This window comes from Chinchilla lanigera, unplaced genomic scaffold, assembly GCF_000276665.1.
Source record: "Chinchilla lanigera isolate Chin_1 unplaced genomic scaffold, ChiLan1.0 scaffold00003, whole genome shotgun sequence".
In the NCBI taxonomy this organism is placed as follows: domain Eukaryota; kingdom Metazoa; phylum Chordata; class Mammalia; order Rodentia; family Chinchillidae; genus Chinchilla; species Chinchilla lanigera.
Window position 1 is genome coordinate 646841 of NW_004955404.1, and position 16968 is coordinate 663808.

Consider the following 16968-nt stretch of genomic DNA (forward strand, 5'->3'; position numbering starts at 1 on the left):
GTTCATGAAACATTGGCTTAAGAAGAAAACTACTGTTGCTCATCTCTGCCAACTGACCAAGCTTGGAAGCTGCGCGTCCGCTCGCAGGGAGCAGCTGCAGTAGGGATGGGCCCACCACACCCGCCCCTACACTGCTGCCTCTTCCCTGACAGCTTCTCCAGTGCTCCTCCTGTGCTGAGCACCTGCTCAAGCACATTGGCAGGTGGTGGCCAAGCCAGGTTAGGAGGTGGCCCTCTGTGTAATTAGTGGTTCCTTTTGAGTCCATGCTTGCTTGCTTGCGTTAGGGGAGGGCTTGAGGAAACCGGGAGAGTGTTGAAGTTTGTGTGTGTGTGTGTGTGTGTGTGGCTTGTGACAGAAGAGACAGTCGGGAAACAGCTGGTTTACGACTGATGGTTTTACTCCTTAATGTATCTAGTTTTTTTCTAAGGTCTTGGTTTAGATGAAACCTCCAAGAAAAGGAATGTCCATGTTCTCAGTGGTGATTCAGAAGCACAGCCTCATGCTGACATGCAGTGCCGTGGGGCGAAGCGTTCTCGTCTCCCTGTGTGGAGCTCTGCCTCGTGACCTACCCTTTCTGGCTCAGTCTTGGTCATCTCATTGTCTGCTTGAACCACAGCGTGTATCTCGAGACCTTGATGACAAGAAACGTGGCTGCCTGCGGCTGTGCTGGTGGCGACGAGCCCAGGATCCCCGTGAGGAACCAGGTGCCCTTGTGTTCTCTGGTGACCACGCTTCCTGCCGCCCACGGCCCGGCTACTGTGCGGCCCCTCTCACAGCACATCCGGGTGGTGACTGTGACATTCAGGGCCCGGTCACACTCTTCCCCATCCACCTGTGTGACCGGCAGGGTCATGAGCATGTCGCCCAGATTGGTGCCATTGATCGTCCAGCCACTGAGGACACCCACTGTCCCTGGGACAAGGACCTGCTCGGCAAAGTCCCGCTCAGGGGTGCACACGGGGAGCCCCGATCCGGGACACCGCACAGGCCGCTCCAGCTCCAGCAGGGAGATGTCATTCTGGCCTGACTCTGCGTCATAGTGTGTGTGCACATGAGCACGCCTGACCCTGGCCGTCCACGGGGCCTCACCTGGCCCGGCAGGACCTGGAATCGGGTGAGAGAGACCGCTCAGAGGCTGAGCGCCCAGGGAGGCCACATGTGACAGCGGTCACAGGACGGTCCCACTGCTCCTGAGGCCTGGTCGCACTCCCTCCCTGCAGGCAGCGAGTTCTCTTACTCTGGAGAAATGGAAAGTAGGAGCAGCGAGGAGGAGCCGCTCCAGACTCGTCGAAACTTACCTGCTCTGAAGGGTTTTCAGGCTATTCTGTTAAATCCAGTTTATGGGGAAGAGTGAAAATATATTTCCTTTGAAGTCCTTCACATTTTTTACTGAGCACATTGAGATTTTATTACAGGGACTTCCCAGTTGCCCAGGGAGAGAAGCTACTGCCCAGCTGGATGAGGAAACAGCACAGATCTGTATGGGGATGGGTGGCACTACCCCCTGAGTGCCACATGCAAGGGGCTGGGCCAGGCCTGACCTGCCAGCTCTGTCCCCCACAGCGCTGTTCCCTTTTGATGTCAAAAGAAGTCACTTTTTATAGCTTTTATCGTCCTCCTGCTAAGTATGAGTCAGCCCTCACCTGCTGCTGCCCAGATGTCCTTCAGGGTGTTCTGTGTATTCTGCGTGTGCTTTCCCATCTTTTGACTATCTCAGTACCACTGACGCTCTGTTCAGTCCAGTCTTGCATTAGAAACAAGTTGTTCTTCCAGTGTGATCTTATAAACACTCACAAAAAATACTTACTTGATTTGACACTGATGTTTCTGTGTGACAGTGAGCACTGTGCTGTTGTCAGTATGAAACGCTCCTGGATGAGGACACCACTGCAGAAGCCTTTCCCTTGGGAATCTGTCAGTTTGACCTTTGAAAAACAAAACAGACCTGGGACAGCTGAGGGCACGTGCAGGGTTGGGGCGGTCGAGCCGGTGGCCAAGGATGTGGCTCCATGGATGGCGGTTACCACGTGTGTCCCACCCTGCCCTGAAAAGGGCTACTGGACCTTGAGCAGATCCTGGCATCACAAGCATCTGTCTGCCAGGTAAACCTGCCCCAGCCCAGGTGGAGGAACACCTGTCAGGTCCACCTGCCCGCCCTGACCAGTGTGTGGACAGAGGACAGCTGGGGCAGTGAAAACCTGGGGAGAGAATCGTGACACAGCTCACACGGGCTGACACTGGGGCCCATCCTGCCCTCGTGGCAAGGCTGCTAGGTGAACACAGGGGCCTCCCTTGGTGAGTAAACAGGCCCTGTGCGGAGTGCTGCTGTTGTCCTACCCATGTCCTAAAAGCAGTAGCCAGTGGATGACATAACCCTATGGCTGACCCGAACCCCAGAGCAACACATAAGTGCACTTACAGAGCATGGTGTGATCTGGCTCCTGCCAGGGTAAAACACGGTGCCTGCCGCCCACCGCAGGTCAGCAGGCAGCAGAGGAATGGGACCGAGGCCCACACTGGGCTGACAGTAGTGAGATGTGGGGACAGTGTTCCAGCCACAAAGTGAAGGAGAGGCAAAGAGCACAAGCTGTAGAGGGCGCTGAGTACGATGGGACTGATGGCAGAGCCGACTGCAAAAAACGAAGGCTGGAAACTCAGGACCCAGCAAGAGAAATGACCCGGGTGGACACAGGCAGAGATGTGTCAAATGACTGGACTGTCTGGGCTTCGGATTCAGACAGCCTAAGTGGCAGGTACCTTGTGTCCTAGGAGAGGGCAGGGACCCAAGAAACATCTGACAAGATAATGGCCAGAATTTCTCCAAATTTAAACTGTAAGTTGAGCACCCCCAATCTGAAAATCTGGAATCTGGGAATTTGCATGATACCACTACACCAGCGGTGCTCCTAAAATCCAGAATCTGAGATGCTTCAAAGTCCAACTTTTTTAACCCTGCCATGACATTCAGAAAGTTTTGGGCCTTGAAGCATTTCATATGTTTGGGTTAGGGAAGTGCAGCCTAGTCTCCATAAATCCTGCAAAGCACAAGGCCTTGGGAAAATGAATCACTTGTGTGTATCTGAGCACTTGGGTAAGAGTTCCCAGACTGGTAACCCCAGACGCAAGAGCCTCGGGATGGATAGCAGCAGATGCATCAGCTTGCTGTGTGGCACCAAGGCTGGCAGAAAGCCATCCAGGCAGCACAGGGAAAGGGCAGTGGGAGGAAGAGGGCAGGCGATGGCTGTGAGTCTGCAGAGAGGAAGGGGCAGTTTGCCGGTTCTGAGGATGAAGGAATTTGGGCCTCCACAGACAAAGCCAGGACTTTCCCTCCCGTGACCCAGAGCACAGGAGATGCCGGAGTTCTCAGCAGAGGGGAGGCACCAGGGCAAGGTCCCCTTGGACTGTGGGTGGGACAGTGGGTAGGAACCATGTCTACTCCACATGCACGTCCATTGACAGGCACATCCCAGGACACTTGCAAGTCTCCTGTCTTGCTGCTTTAGTATCTTTACAGGATACCGCTTAACCAAAACTAATTAAATACAGTGTGGCACTTTATTTTGAGGTGGGGCCTGTCTCATTAAGTTGCCCAGGCTGGCCTTGAACTGGTGATCCTCCTACCTCAGCCTCCCAAGGGGCTGGGATTCCAGGGTGCACCCTGGACACGCCTGGCTCTGAGGGGGTGGCACTGTTAGCATCTGCAGAAGTGAAACAAGCAATCGCGCGCCCGGAAGGGTGGGGAGGGCAGGCACTCAGTGCGGGGAGGCAGAGGGCTGTGGAAGCCACACAGGGTGGCAAACCTCAGGCCACCTTCAAGCCACAGGAGTCTGGGAGCCCACGATGAGCCCACAGGAGACGGGTGGGGTCATGAACCACAGGCAGCAGAGGCTGGAGAAGAAAGGGCAGGAGAGACACAGAGTACAAACCACGAGGGGAGTGCCCCGGCTAGCCGACACGCAGTCCATGCAATCGTTGATCAGTGCTGGCAGACCTGTGGCATGCACTGTGTTTTTCTTTTAAGACAAAAGGTGGTAATGTAGAGCTTTTTTCCAAACGGAAGCCTCAGTGTTCAGGTTTAATTGCAGCGTTGGCACTTTGCGATAAGTAGGTGGGTTTGGGTTGCCGTTGGGTGCTCCCTCTACATGATTCACCGTCACTGTTCTGGACAGCCCCCACAGGCAGGGGTCTGCCTGCTGCTTCCGACAGACAAGAAGCACATTTTAAACACAAATTTGCAAAAGTAGAAGATGGGGAAAACTCCAGGGCCACACTGATAAGCAGGCGGTGCCAGTGTCTGTACCGACTTCAGGCAGTGGGGACTTCAGAGGGGGGCATTACCAGGCCGAGACATGGAGACACGAGAGGGGCTGAGGGGTGAGGGACAGATGCACACCCATGGCCAGCACCAGCCCTGCAGGTGCCCCGAGTGGAAGAGGTGGCGCAGAGCGCGGGGCTTCTCAGCCTCCCTTCTAGAACCCTGTGCTCTCAGTGGGCCACCTTCTGCTCTGGGCCTGACCCAGCCTCGCTGTCCCCACAGGGCTGACCCACCACTGTGGGTGGGTGAGGTGGCTGCACACCACTCCCTGCTAGACATCAGCAACCCACGACAGCAGAGGGCCAGCTTCTTCCCTGGAGTGAGCAGTTTCGCAATTCTGGGTAATTTTCAACTCGGTCCCCTGGCCAGGCTGGCTCTTCTCTCAGTTTGTTTCGGAAAATTCCATATGCTCAGTCAGGGAGCCCTGAACCATGTCTAGGACTGTAGTAGGAATAGATAACACTAAGCCTGCGTGCTCCCAGCGTGCTGCACTGCACAGGGTCGAGCGTGCGCACCACCTGAGCTGCCACTCCCTGAGCACCTGGGACACAGATGGCGACGCCGTGGCTAGTGCTGCCAGTCACCACCTTGGAGGGTTGACGGCGTCCTGAGCCACGTGCCGACGCCTGCCCTCCGCTGTCCAGATGTGGCAGTGAGAGGCAGAGGAGCGAGGATGGGGTGGGAGACGAGGGAGAGGCGCGTCAGGTGAGCAACGCCTGTCCCTTCCCCTCGCTCTGTGCCCTCTGCCTCAGGCGGCCCTCATGTCTAGCCTGCATTCTGCCCTGGTCTCTTCTGGTCCCTGCTGCTGCCAGAATGGCCACGCTGGACAGAGCTGCTCTGAGCCTCAGCCCTCAGGAGCAGCTGAGCTGTGCTGCCCACACAGGCAGAGCACCAAGTGTGGCGGGGCCGGGGGGCGCGCTCTGCGCCAGTGCAAAGCACTGTGGAGCTGAACACTCAGGATGAAAAGGACAAAGCATGGTAGTGAGCCTTCCGTTCACCACATGTGGAAGTAGTGTTTACGTAGATTGGATTAAAAGATGTGATCAAAGTTAATTTCACCTGCCTGCAGTGTGGCTCGTAGAAGGTTCTAGGTGAGTGCACCGTTCCTTCTGGGTGCAACACTGGGTATAGGCAGAAGGTACAGGTCTGCTGGGGGAGGGGCCAGCGGGAATCAGAGCCCATACTTCTGGCATAAAGCCACAGCAAAGGAAGTAGGAGACCTGTTCTGTGGCGTCATTTTTAAGACGCAAGAGAAGAGTCAGGTCCAGCCCGATAGGTAACTGAGGTGCTGGAGTTACCAGGACGAGAAGCACCGTGGGCCGCCGCCGAGCCGGTCTGAGGCCCACAGGTCAGGACCAACCACACAGAACTGGACATAGGACTCTTCACCTCGAGATCAGTCCTCGGAGAAGAGGGGAGGAACAGGCACAGGAACGAGGCCAAAGAGACTTCAGGGGAAGCCTGGCTGTGCGGCGCCCAGCACAGGCAGCCAGCGTCGGATGTGGCCCGGCACCCTGCATGTGGTGTGACCCATGCGTGCTCTGCGTAGAGCAAGTAATGTGGGCACGCAGGGCTGGCTCTGGAGCTCCTGCCGCTCCCGGGTGGCCGACAGTGGGGGAAAGAAGTCAGACACGGAGGGTACTTCCCGCTCATTTCCCTTACCCTTGAGAGACCCAGCATGTCAGTAAGTGCAAGAGTAAAATGAAGGAGAGGGGTAGGGGACGGGGACAGACCTGCTGGAGGGAACGGGTAGGGAGGAAAGTTGTTGGAATGATCAAGCACACTCTACAGACCCACTGATTTCCCAGAACGAAATTATGTGTTAACTGCACACCAACTAAAAAAGTGCTGGAATGAGACGAAGATTGGTGAGGACTTAAGAGCGAGGTCACAGTGTGTGACTGTCTTGGCGGCAAAGCCCTGGGTTCGACCCCCGTACCAAAAAGATGAAGATTCAGCTTGTCCTCTTCACCTTCATGCCAGCTAGGTGATGACTAAGGGAATCAGGCTGCGCTAAAACTTGCAATACTGCCTGAGCCTCCTAGAGGGCTGGGATTATAGGCCTGCCCCTCAACGCCCTGCCTCAACGAAGCTGCTGGCAAAGCACTGGTTACCTGCCAAGGGAAGTGGGGCAGATGCAGCCTGCTGCTGTCTGCCGTCTTGCCGTGTTGGGAAGTCAGGACCCCGCACGCGCACTGCTCTGCATTGTGGCAGTGACAGAAGAAGAAAATCAGCGTCTCCCACGCACCGTGGCCTCACCCCCAGCGCATCCCGTACACCAGTCTCGAGGCTGGAGGTTTGGGGCGATGTGTGCATGTGGAGGGCCGGGCAGGGTTGGACCCCGGCTCCGCACTCACTGTGCCGAGCAGATGACAGGAGACAGGCAAGACTCATTCGGGACAAGCGGGGCGCCATAGGCACAGTTTCGGCTCCAGCATGGAGGCCAGTGCTGTGGGCTGAGTCAGCCGTCCCTCACCGCAGACAAGCACCCGCTTCTACTAGGCAGGTGCCCTACCACTGAGTTCCTCAGGCTGGCCTTGAACCTGCGGCCCTCCTGCCTCAGCCTCCCGAGTACCTAGGGTTACAGGTGTGTGCCACTGTGCACTTAGCCGCCCCCACGGGAGGGGGGGATCACCGTGTGGAGCACACGATCTCCGGTCCTTGCCCAGCTTGTGGCCCTCTGCGCAGCTGCAGGTGTAGGACGCCTCCCCCGGGTGGCAGAAGTGTTGGCACCCATCGGGCCTCTCTGGATGACATCGGTTCTTAGCTGAGAAGGGACAGGCATCTCATCATCGCCCTCCATCCCAGCGTCCCTGTGTGAAGCTCCCCACGCTCACCCACCCTAAGCACAGAAGGGGCAGGGCGCACACTGTTTGTCCTGAGGAGACACCGCACCGTGCTGCCCGTGTGCGTGGCCACTCGCAGGCCTGCTTCCTCAGCCACGATGTCCCCTTTGGGGCTCTCTGAGTTGCCTCGTGGAGAAGGGGTGGGACAGGCAGGGCTCCGCAAAGCTCTGAGGGGAGGCTGGGGCACCGGGAGGGATGCGGCCAGCCCCTTCTGAGCACCCCCCGGGGATGCCAAGGAGATGAAGTGGAGACAGGGCTCAGAGGAGGTGGCCCCGAGTGCAAAGCAGGCTCTGTCTGCCCGAGCACATCGTGCCACGCCCTGGATGCCTGTCCGCTGTGACTCTGCGTCCGCCCTCTGAGGTGCCCGCCACTGTGCCACCACCGGCCGGGCGGGCGGCCGGAGAGGGCTTGAGCCTGAGAACCCCCGAGGGCCCTGCTCACCCAGCGCACAGGTCCTGCCCTCAAAGCCTGGCGAGCAGGTGCAGGTGAAGCTGCGGATGGTGTCGTGGCACGAGCCGTTGTTGAGGCAGGGCTGGGAGATGCACGGGGAGCCGCCTGAGGGACAGGGATGGGCTCTGCTGGGTGCCCATTTCCCTTGCCCTCCATCGACCTCCAGCCTGAGGTCTGAGGACCCCAGCGCTTCCTGTCACACCTCCTCCCCCACCCCAGGGCCGCCCTCCCATGGTCCTGGGCTCTGAGACGCTCTTCTTGGGGCACGGGGGACAGCGTTCACCTGGCCTGATGTGGCGTCCTGCTCCCTCTCCCAGGAAGGATAGGAAGCTACTCACCCCTGTACTCTCTCCAGAATGCACCCTGGGGAAGAAAAATGCAGATAAGTCACAAAAGCAAGCCTTTTCTGTTCCCAGAAGACAACGCTGGTTGAATTCACCTAGCAGCAGAATATTATGGGGAACAAAGATTGAGCTAATCTTTACATCTATTTAACAGCCTACTGATTTCTGTCGAATTCATACTTACTTAACGCGAATGTAACCTAGTCTGCTCCTTTTTCCACTCCCTGTCTGTATCCTGGCCCAATTGAGGAAGGTGACAGCACATGACAGGGACACAAACTCTGCCCTCACTCTGTCACCTCCCTCCCAGGGCAGTCCCATGGCCCCTGCTCACAGCGCTGGCTGTGCACTGGAGATGCACATCGATGGTTTTTTTTGTGGGGTAGTATTGGGTGGGGGCATCTAGGCATCAGGAGCCCTTGATGGGACAGGCGTGTGACCCACACCATCCCTTGCCACCTTCGGCCCCTCGCCCCTGGAAGGACCTCAGGAGCACTGGACCAGGGCAGCTTCCCTTACCCAGAGTTTGGAAACTGAAATTCAGGACAGAACCCTCCGAAAATGCTTGATCTTTTCACTTGCTTATGACTTTCTCTTCTCCACGTTAAAGATGGGCAGTTTCAGAAAAGTCCCCTTGGGACATGCATTTGAGAGACTGTAATTTAAGTGTTGCTACCTTTATATGTGAAGATGAAAATTTTTTTCAGGGCTGTGCATCAAACCGAGGACAAGCACCCTACCCCGAACCCAGCCCTGCTGGGAAAGGTATTGAGTTTGTGCTGGTGCATTCTGAAACGACTTTGTGCAAATATTCAGCCTCAGGATTCAGACCTGTGTCTGCTGCTAAGCCTGTGCATAACTGAATGGCAAGTCTGACCAACGTTATTCAGAGTAGCCCTGCAGTCACGTGTGCGAGACGATCGTTTACTTCGTTCAAAGTACAGATTATGAGAATTTTCTTTCTATGTAGAGAGGAAGATGATTATATTTTCAAGTGTTTTCAGTGCTGGGGTGGAAGCCAGGGCCTCAAGCAGGCCAGGCGAGTGCTGACACTGAGGGGGGCCCCAGCCCGTCCTCCTCAATCCCTTTGACAAGGAAGCACGGGGTAGCAGTGATTCCGCCCACAGGCTGGATCCCCTTGCTTCTGAGTCCCATTCCTCTACTAACTGCTCACGCTTACCTCTGAGGAAGAGCTGTCTCAAGCTGCTGCCCTGTTTTTTTATTGCAAATAAAATAAAACGAGTTTCATTTCTGGTGAACATTAACGCTATTATCTATTTTTGGTGCAGCCTAAGACATTTCCTCTTCCCTTAGGTTGGACCCAAAGCCCCAACCCGACAGAAGTGGAGCTCTAGGCGGGCATTTGTACCGTGGCGGCATCATCTTCAAACACTTCTCTGGCCTCTTCATGCACACAGATCTCTTCGTAACATTCTTTCTCCAAGTTGCCCTCGAAGAGCTCCTCCAGGATGTAGGAGCCAGCACGCTTCCACCTGAGCAGAACTTGGTTTGCGCTTGAGGCCGGAATGAACACTGCGTGGCAAGGGAGGAGCGCAGGGCGCGTCAGCAGGGGCCCCGAGCGTGGGGATGCTGCATCCTGCGGGGCCCTGTCAGCCTCGAGGGCAGCACCTGGCCTGGTCACTGTCTCGAGGCCGTATGGCCACTTCCTGTTTGCTGGGTGTGGGCAGCCTTTGTGAATCTGGACACTGGTGTCTTATGGATGGAGATTCCAGGGCCCAGAGAGGCTGGACTCTGTCAACCTGGAGCTGGAGAAGGTCACCACCCTGCCCACTTAAACTTCACTGGGTCCTGGTACGTTCTGATCTTGCTGTTGCCAAAACTGAAGTCTGGGCTGCACCTTGCTATAGCCACACGGCCACCAAGTGTGTCGCACGGGGGGATGAGGCCTCGGAGCAGCAGGACACGGCTGGTCATGCACTCATTGCCAAGGGCTTGGACTGCTGTGACGTGTCACTTGGCACAATGCAGCTATCGGGGGAGGTGCTGAGACCACTGAGATCTGAGACCCCCATCTAGCTGCTCCCTGCTATCCTGAGCCGTGGCCTCTTAACATTTCACCTGGGCTCAGGGAACCTCCCAGCCAAGCTGAGATCCTCTTTGGCACCCTGTCCTGTCCTCCAGCCTGGGCATGTCCCCATCCCTGTGTCCTGTGTTCCATCTCAGCATGGCTAGGGAGGCCCAAGCCCACAGTACCATTCCCACCAACTCGTTGCCAAGGACATTGAGACCCAGAGGCCCTTGGGAGGGAGAAACAGCAAGGCTGTGCCTCAGGGCTGCCTGCTCCTGAAAAGCATCCTCTGCGACCGACTGGCCAGTGCCTACCTGACAGTTCTGCCTGGTGGGAGAGGAGGAGGAGGACGAGGCCCTGGAGCAGTGGGACGCGGCCGGCCATGCTGATCAGAGCTGACCCAGCAGGGCCAGATGATCAAACAGCCAAAGTCCAGCCCTGGGAGGTGCAGGAGAGACAGGGAGGTCAGGAGGGGCCCCGTCCACAGGCACTGGGACCACACAGAGGGGCTCACGGCCAGAGAAACTCATGTGGACAGGAGGAATGGGACAGACACTCAAGGCACCTTCCTTTCTGGGCCTTCTGTGTCCACCAGCAGATGTTGGGCAGCCCCCAGGAGACCAGTGGGGAATCACAGAAAAGAGGGATGGGGAGCCCCGCAGAGGGCCAGTGGCAAGACCAGGTGACAGAGGATGCTGGGCAGGAGCTCCAGGCTGTGTGTCCCAGGACCCTCTGGGGGCTGTGTGTCCAGGTGCTGGCCCAGGTGCAGCTGTGAGCAGGTGCAGTGATGTGGAGCCTGCACACAGGAGAGAGGGTGCTGTTGACAATCTCTGTGGGACTGGAGGGGCTACTCAGGGAGCTGCCTGGGGCGGAACCCTGGACACAGGTACAGCCCCTGTGGGCCCTGAAGAAGAGTGGGCCTGAGGCCAGCATGGGGTGGGGACAGGGCTGGGGCGCAGCTCTGTGTGAGGAGCAGCTCGCTGTGGGCTGTGGGGTGTGCAGGCGGTGGGCAGAGGACCTCTGGCTGGAGAGGGAAGCAGGCTCTCCATGGAGAGTGAGGGTCTGGCTGTGGAGCAAGCAGTCTGTGCCAAGCCTTCAGCTCCTCAGCACCAACGTCCCCCACCAGCTGGGAAGAAACCCTGAAATGGCAAACTGCAGCTCAACTGGGCACACCAGTGCCAGCGCTGTGCCATTCCTGGTCCCGCTGTCTGTGGGATGCTGGTCCCTGAGCTCCTCTGGGTGGACAGCCCGCGGCTCTTTCTGTAAAGTAACTGCTGTGTCCTCACCACCTGTGCTTATGGGACCTTTAGAGCCCACAGTGCCTGAGAAGTGAGTCACGAGCAGATGACACAGAATCACAAGTGGAGCTTTGCTTGGATGGGACCTGTGCTGCATCCCAAGGTGGGGTCAGCACCCCAGAAGGCGCCCTTCAGGCCCGGCCAGTCAGTGCAGGGGAGTGCTGCATAAAAAGGAAGCCTCAGGCCCTTGATTGGCCCAAATTCAGGCCTGCAGATTGGCCCAAATTCAGGCCTGCAGATTGATCCAAATTCAGGCTTCCTGTGATTGATCCAAGCTTGAGCCTGTTGATTGGTCTGGGTTTGAGCCTACTGATTGGCTCCTATTCATTTCCATTGCTCAGTTCAAATTCGAGCGGGGCAGATACCTCCCAGAGCAGGTGTGATGGTCCAGCATGGTGGCAGCTGTCACGGTGGTGGCAGTGAACAGAACACTGGGAGATGTGGCAGTTTGATGGACAGCTATTATGTCACAGTGAAAAATGGGGTCGAAACAGGGAACACTGGAGAGGGCCGTGCTCATCACAGCTGACTGGAGGCTGTTGACATTAACAACTGGCTGGGACCCTCCTCCATCCCTGCTGCATTCCGGGTTGTTTCTCCACTTCCTCAGCCTATGGAGGTTGGGGGGAGGGCACCAAGGGTGACAGCTGACTGCACCTCCTGTCAGAGCCAAACAAGTTAACCCTGGGGGTGGTGGGAGGAGCCTAAGGCGGGCTGTCCTGTCCTCAGGGGGCTATGGGGAGTGGCAAAGGGGGGTGCGACAGCTGTAGGCACAGGGAGGAGGGAGAATGTCTGCAGACACCAGCAACTGAGCAGTGGGCATGTGTACCAATAAAGCTTTATTTGCAAGAGCACGCGGTGGGCTGTATTTGTCCCAAATGTGTATACCCCAGATCTGCTGCCCCAGAGGAAGCCCCTTAGGCTGAGGTCAGAACTTGATGTTTATTTGCAGGTGTTAGGAAGCCACTAGAGGGGGCAGGAGAGAGACGTTGGGAGCTTTGCATCCTGAAAGGACTGGTGGCTCCACTGTGGGGGGCAGAACCTTCCAGAGGAAGCTGGAAGGAGGGAGAGAAGTCCTGGGAGGCCCTGGCCCGGTTGGGGAGGAGTAAGGTGCCACATGGCTGTGGGACTCAGCTGGGTCCCTGGCAAAGGAACTCGTGGTGACACACAACTTGTGCGCCTGTGTGGGAACCGTGGTCTCCAGGCACAGTGAAGAAGCGAGGTTTGGGGACACAGTGAGCCTGAGCTGTCCAGGAAGGGTCCTGGTATGGTGTGGGGTCAGTTAGGGACCGGTTCCTAGGGAGACGGCGGGAGAGAGGGATGGTGGTGACCAAGGGGTCTGGAGCGGCCATTAGAGTGGAAACAGAAAGACACACTGACAGCTTTAGGGTATGAAATTTGCTTTAAAAGTTGGAAAAAAGCCATTAAAGCTTATCAGTACTGGGTGAGTCAAATAACTTGGAAGCTGGGATGGAAGTTAATAATGCTTGGGGTTGGTCAGGTAGGTGACAGCCAGCCCAGCAATCATCACATGTCCCTCCCGAGAAAGGTCGGTATCATGGTTTGGGGCTTATTTTTGCAAGGGGAAACAATAACATACAGAACACATATTTTATAAGATAATTTATAATAGTCACCCAAAGAATGATACACAAACAAGAGAGTCCAGGAAATCTGACCACACTCTAAAGACCCAAGAATCCAGCTGAGGCCCTGGATCCCACGCCAATGTCCTGCATGAGTTCAGCTGAAGACCTAGAGCCCATAACAGTGCCTCCCAGGAGTCCACCCGGAGGCCTAGAGCCCATAATAATATCTCATGCAGGCCTGTTTCACGGATCTGCGCTGGAAGGTCCAAAGGTCAGTGGTGGAATCTGGAAAGTCTGTGCCAGTGGGATGAAGGATCTGTGCTAGCAGGCTGAGGGATCTGACTGAATCCAGGAAGTGACACGCAAAATAAGAACCAAAGCTCCCCTGAAAAGTACCACAGCCATCCTCAGCAGCAGTGAATTTCTGAGCTCTTCCAAGGATCAGGACAGCTGAGTTCCCATCAGGAAAGCCAGTGCAGCAAGCTTCTCCAGGAGACTGGAAGTGTACCATCTTCCCCTCCAGAGCCAGGAAGTGATGCTCAAAGTGAGGACCAGAGCTCCCTCAAAGTGAACTGAAGCTATTCTCAGTGCCAATGAGGTCCTGAGCTCCTCAGAGGATGAAAACAGCCAAGTTCATCAGGAAAGCCAGCATGACAAGCTCCTCCAAAAGAACCAACAGCTCCCTACAGCTTCTACCAGCTCCCAGCAGTCCTTTCTCAGCTCCCGATAGCCGTACTTCTTCTCCATTTCTGCCTCTTATGCTGCTGGCAACAGTCTCCAGGTGGGCCTCCCACACCTGGCACCATGCTTACTCAGTTCAGCTGGGGGTTATAAGTTGACCACCAGTTGTCAATCTACTACAGTCGGGGCAAAGGTCCTCCTGGAAATTCACACACTAAAAATGCTCCTGCTGGATAATTTCAGAACCATGAAGAGCTGCTTCAAAACAGGAAACCAGGGCTTGGGGTTCTGAGGAGTGCTGCCCCATGCCCCTGGTGCAGGCGCCTCCCTGGGTGACTGGCCTGCCCACTTGGCTGCCAGGCCATGACATGAGGACTGGGCCACGTCATCCACATCTTGTCCCTCACAGTTCTGGAGGCCAGAAGCCTGAGAACAAGGAGCCAGGATGTTCAGACCGGCCCTCCCGCTGCACTCTCACGTGTGGGAGAGGAACAGCGCCCCCTCCTGGTGAGGACAGCACCAACCCTTGGTGCAGACTGTGACCCCAAGACCCCTCCTCCCCTCCTTGGGCCCCTGCAAGGCCCCACTGGGATGGGGATCAGGTTTCAAAATGCGGGTGTGAGGGGTGACCAACATTCTGAAATGTGTTGTGCAGTGCTTTGCTTTGTCTCTTCTGCCATCTCCGTGACAGCAGTTTTGGGCCAAGCACCCTGCAGCGAGTCATGGCAGTTAGGCTTGAGCTGCTAAGCCGTCCTGAGTCCTCACCGAGGGCCTGCTCCTCCAGAGAGACCCACAGATGCAGTGCCCCGAGGTCTGGGACGGCTGCAAAGGTCTTCCTGCCTGTGAGCTGTGGGCTCCTTCCTCTGTCCTGCTCTGTGTGTCCTCTGTGCAGGTCCCCAGCTGGAGCTGTTGACAGGAATGTGCAGAACTGGACATAAGCACCCCTCCCGCGTGTGACCCTCTCATCCTCGTCCCATGGCCTCACTGTGTCCTGAAGTAGCCACTATGTCTCCAGCACTCGGACCTCCCTTGTGTCCCAGCGTCTCTGAACTTAGCGGTGTCTCACAGTCAGTAGCGTCCTGATGCTGCCCTGGGGGAGCCAGTTCTTCCTGAACGTATTTATGTTTTGTTGTCCCCTCCGCTGCTGCCACCTGGATTCACTTTCAGTGAAGCGGACTCCCCTGAGGACCCAGGTGTCCTTCCTCCGCTGTTGGTTTGTCCATGTCCTAGCCACTTTCTCAAGGCTGGGACACAGTACCTGACACCCACCACTTACGGGGCAGAGGTCATTTGGGATCACAGTTTTGTAAGGGCATACTTATAGTACAGCAAACTTGTAGGTGTATTATGGCAAAAGTTAGAAATCAGTTAGGCCTGCGACCACAGGCTCCTGCTGCATGTCATGTAGCTAGCTTACTGCATTCATTTAGCCTTGACTGTCTAGGCCCAGACGTTGCTCCTTAACAATGTGCGGGGTCAAACTGACTGTGTCCAATTTGTGTTTTAAAAACATGCAGCGATTCCAACTTGCTTCAAGACTTCAAGGATGTCATGTTTTGGGAAGACTGGCCCGGTCAAGAACACTTTCAACTCTACCTGCTCTTCTCAGACCCGCTCCCTCCCAGAATGTCCCTGTACAATTCGGCCTGACAACATATGACATAATTCTAGTATTCCATGTAACCAATCATGTAATAACCTGCTATTAGCTTTGTACTTCCCTCTGGAAACCATATTTAAATTGAGCACAAACCTGACTCTGGGTTGGTGATTTGAGCCTGTGGGTTCCCCAGCCTGCTAGTGTAATAAAAGTTGCCCTCTGAGTCCTCAGTGCAAAGAGTCTTCCACTTGGTTTGATACTGGTTTTCTGCAACATTTCACATCCACAGTCAGCTGGCCCCAAGGCAGAAAGGTGTGGTGGGAGGGCCTGGTGGAGGAGCGCTGCTCGCGGCATGGAGAACAGGAAGCAGAGAAAAGAGAGGAGCCAGAAGGGAGACAAACTGTTCCAGGCCACGCCCCGGGGACTGCCTCCTCCTACCAGACTGCACTTCGACAGCACATCGGTGACCCCATCAGTGGGCCAATCCATTGATGAGTATGGCACCCCATGATCCAATCACCTCTCCAAAGCCCTGCCTCTGAGCTCAGGAAGGTTTGGGGTATTTCTGATCTACACCATGACAATCAGTCAACATGAGCCCTGGGCTCCCTCAACCAGGGCCTTGCCTCACTACCCTGAGGACTGTGGGAGGCACAGCAGGACACACAAGAAAAGCTGCATGGGAACACAGCTGGGGTCTTGCGTTCCACTGTCTCAGCCAAAGTGGCGAAAGTAACCAGCAGGCCTGTGAGCTGTCAAAGGCTCCACAGTCAGGTTTGGGTGGAGCCATCCCCACCTTCCTTGACCGTTTGTGGAGTGAGGCACTGGGTCTGGGCTGAACTTGGGGGCTTCGGGCTGCACTTGCTCAGCCTTGGCCGCTGTCCCTGTCTGGAGGCGGGGCCCCATGATGCAGAGAGGCCTCGCAGGGCTGGAGCACCCTGCTAACCCTGATGTTCAGGGTTGGGGTCTGGGCTGTCTTTTTTGGTTTTGTTTTGTGATCGCTGGTGTTCTGAATGTATTTTTCACTGTGGCGAAATGCATGTAACAAAAGGGTCCTGAGCTGACCCACCTTGGATCTTTCCAAAGTCCACCCTTTGGTCCTCTGCGGCCGCTATTGCACACACACAGGCTGGGTTTCTGTTTGTTTTTCTCTGGGAACTGGGGCCTGGGTTGGTGCTGACCCTGTACTGGGCTTGGCAGTGTCTCAGGAACTCTTGTTTTAGGAACAGCCAAAGTCCATCTTGGTGGCCTGAGGCCAGGACTGGCTTCTCCTGACCCTTTGGCCAAGGCTGGGGCTTTGCCCTCCCATGTGAAGAGGGCGCTGGCCCTTGACCCTCTTCCTCCTCGGACTCCAGGAGCAACTTTGTGCCCTTGGTCTGTGCCGAACCTGGGTGGACAATGGGACCCATGGGGACTGGAGGCCAGGGCTGTGCTGGCCGTGGGAGACCCTGCCGTGGGGATGCCGTGGATCAGGGAACCCTCCCTCCTAACACTCTGGCCACAGTGGCCTGCTGCCCACATAGGGCTCTGACACACAGCCCCTCTTTGGGGACAGCCCCCATGCAGCTCCTCTTGGTCTTCTGAGTCCCATCCATGTCCACCCTGCCCAGTGGGACCTCCTCCTCCTCCTGTCAGGCCTGCATACCTGCAGCAAGGACCACCACTCGCACACTGACCAGGACATTCTGTGCAAACAGTGTGGCCTTGAGCCCTAGGCTGGTGCTCGGCAGTGAGGTACGGCCTCTGAACGCTGGACACCCTGACACGTGGTCTGCACTGGCACAGCTTGCTTTGTGGCGCTGTCTTTCGGCGCTCC

General features: G+C 56.4%; 1 protein-coding gene across 3 annotated transcripts; it reads right to left on the bottom strand.

The window, feature by feature from the left end:
• Positions 1–376: 376 nt before the first annotated feature.
• Proz (protein Z, vitamin K-dependent plasma glycoprotein) lies at positions 377–10416 on the bottom strand. Of its 3 annotated transcripts, XM_013515592.1 has the most exons (9): positions 10299–10416; positions 9325–9488; positions 7950–7974; positions 7603–7716; positions 6891–7082; positions 6430–6515; positions 1808–1925; positions 926–1104; positions 377–832 (listed from the first exon to the last, which is right to left on the bottom strand). In XM_013515592.1, exons 1-9 carry the CDS (start codon positions 10366–10368, stop codon positions 590–592), a joined length of 1191 nt encoding a protein of 396 aa, XP_013371046.1. In that variant the 5' UTR covers positions 10369–10416; the 3' UTR covers positions 377–589. The 3 variants fall into 3 exon arrangements, with proteins under 3 accessions (XP_013371046.1, XP_005374011.2, XP_013371035.1); XM_005373954.2 differs by having other exon boundaries at positions 377–1104; positions 6951–7082; positions 10299–10414; XM_013515581.1 differs by having other exon boundaries at positions 377–1104; positions 10299–10414.
• Between the last annotated feature and the right edge of the window lie 6552 nt (positions 10417–16968).

What these genes read in the sequence shown, in the direction of transcription:
- Proz (XM_013515581.1), bottom strand. Translation starts at nt 10,368, where the DNA reads ATGGCCGGCCGCGTCCCACTGCTCCAGGGCCTCGTCCTCCTCCTCCTC. An exon ending in CCACCAGGCAGAACTGTCAG is followed by an intron (nt 9,489 to 10,298) that starts GTAGGCACTGGC and finishes CTTGCCACGCAG; the next exon opens with TGTTCATTCCGGCCTCAAGC. An exon ending in TTGAAGATGATGCCGCCACG is followed by an intron (nt 7,975 to 9,324) that starts GTACAAATGCCC and finishes TTTCTTCCCCAG; the next exon opens with GGTGCATTCTGGAGAGAGTA.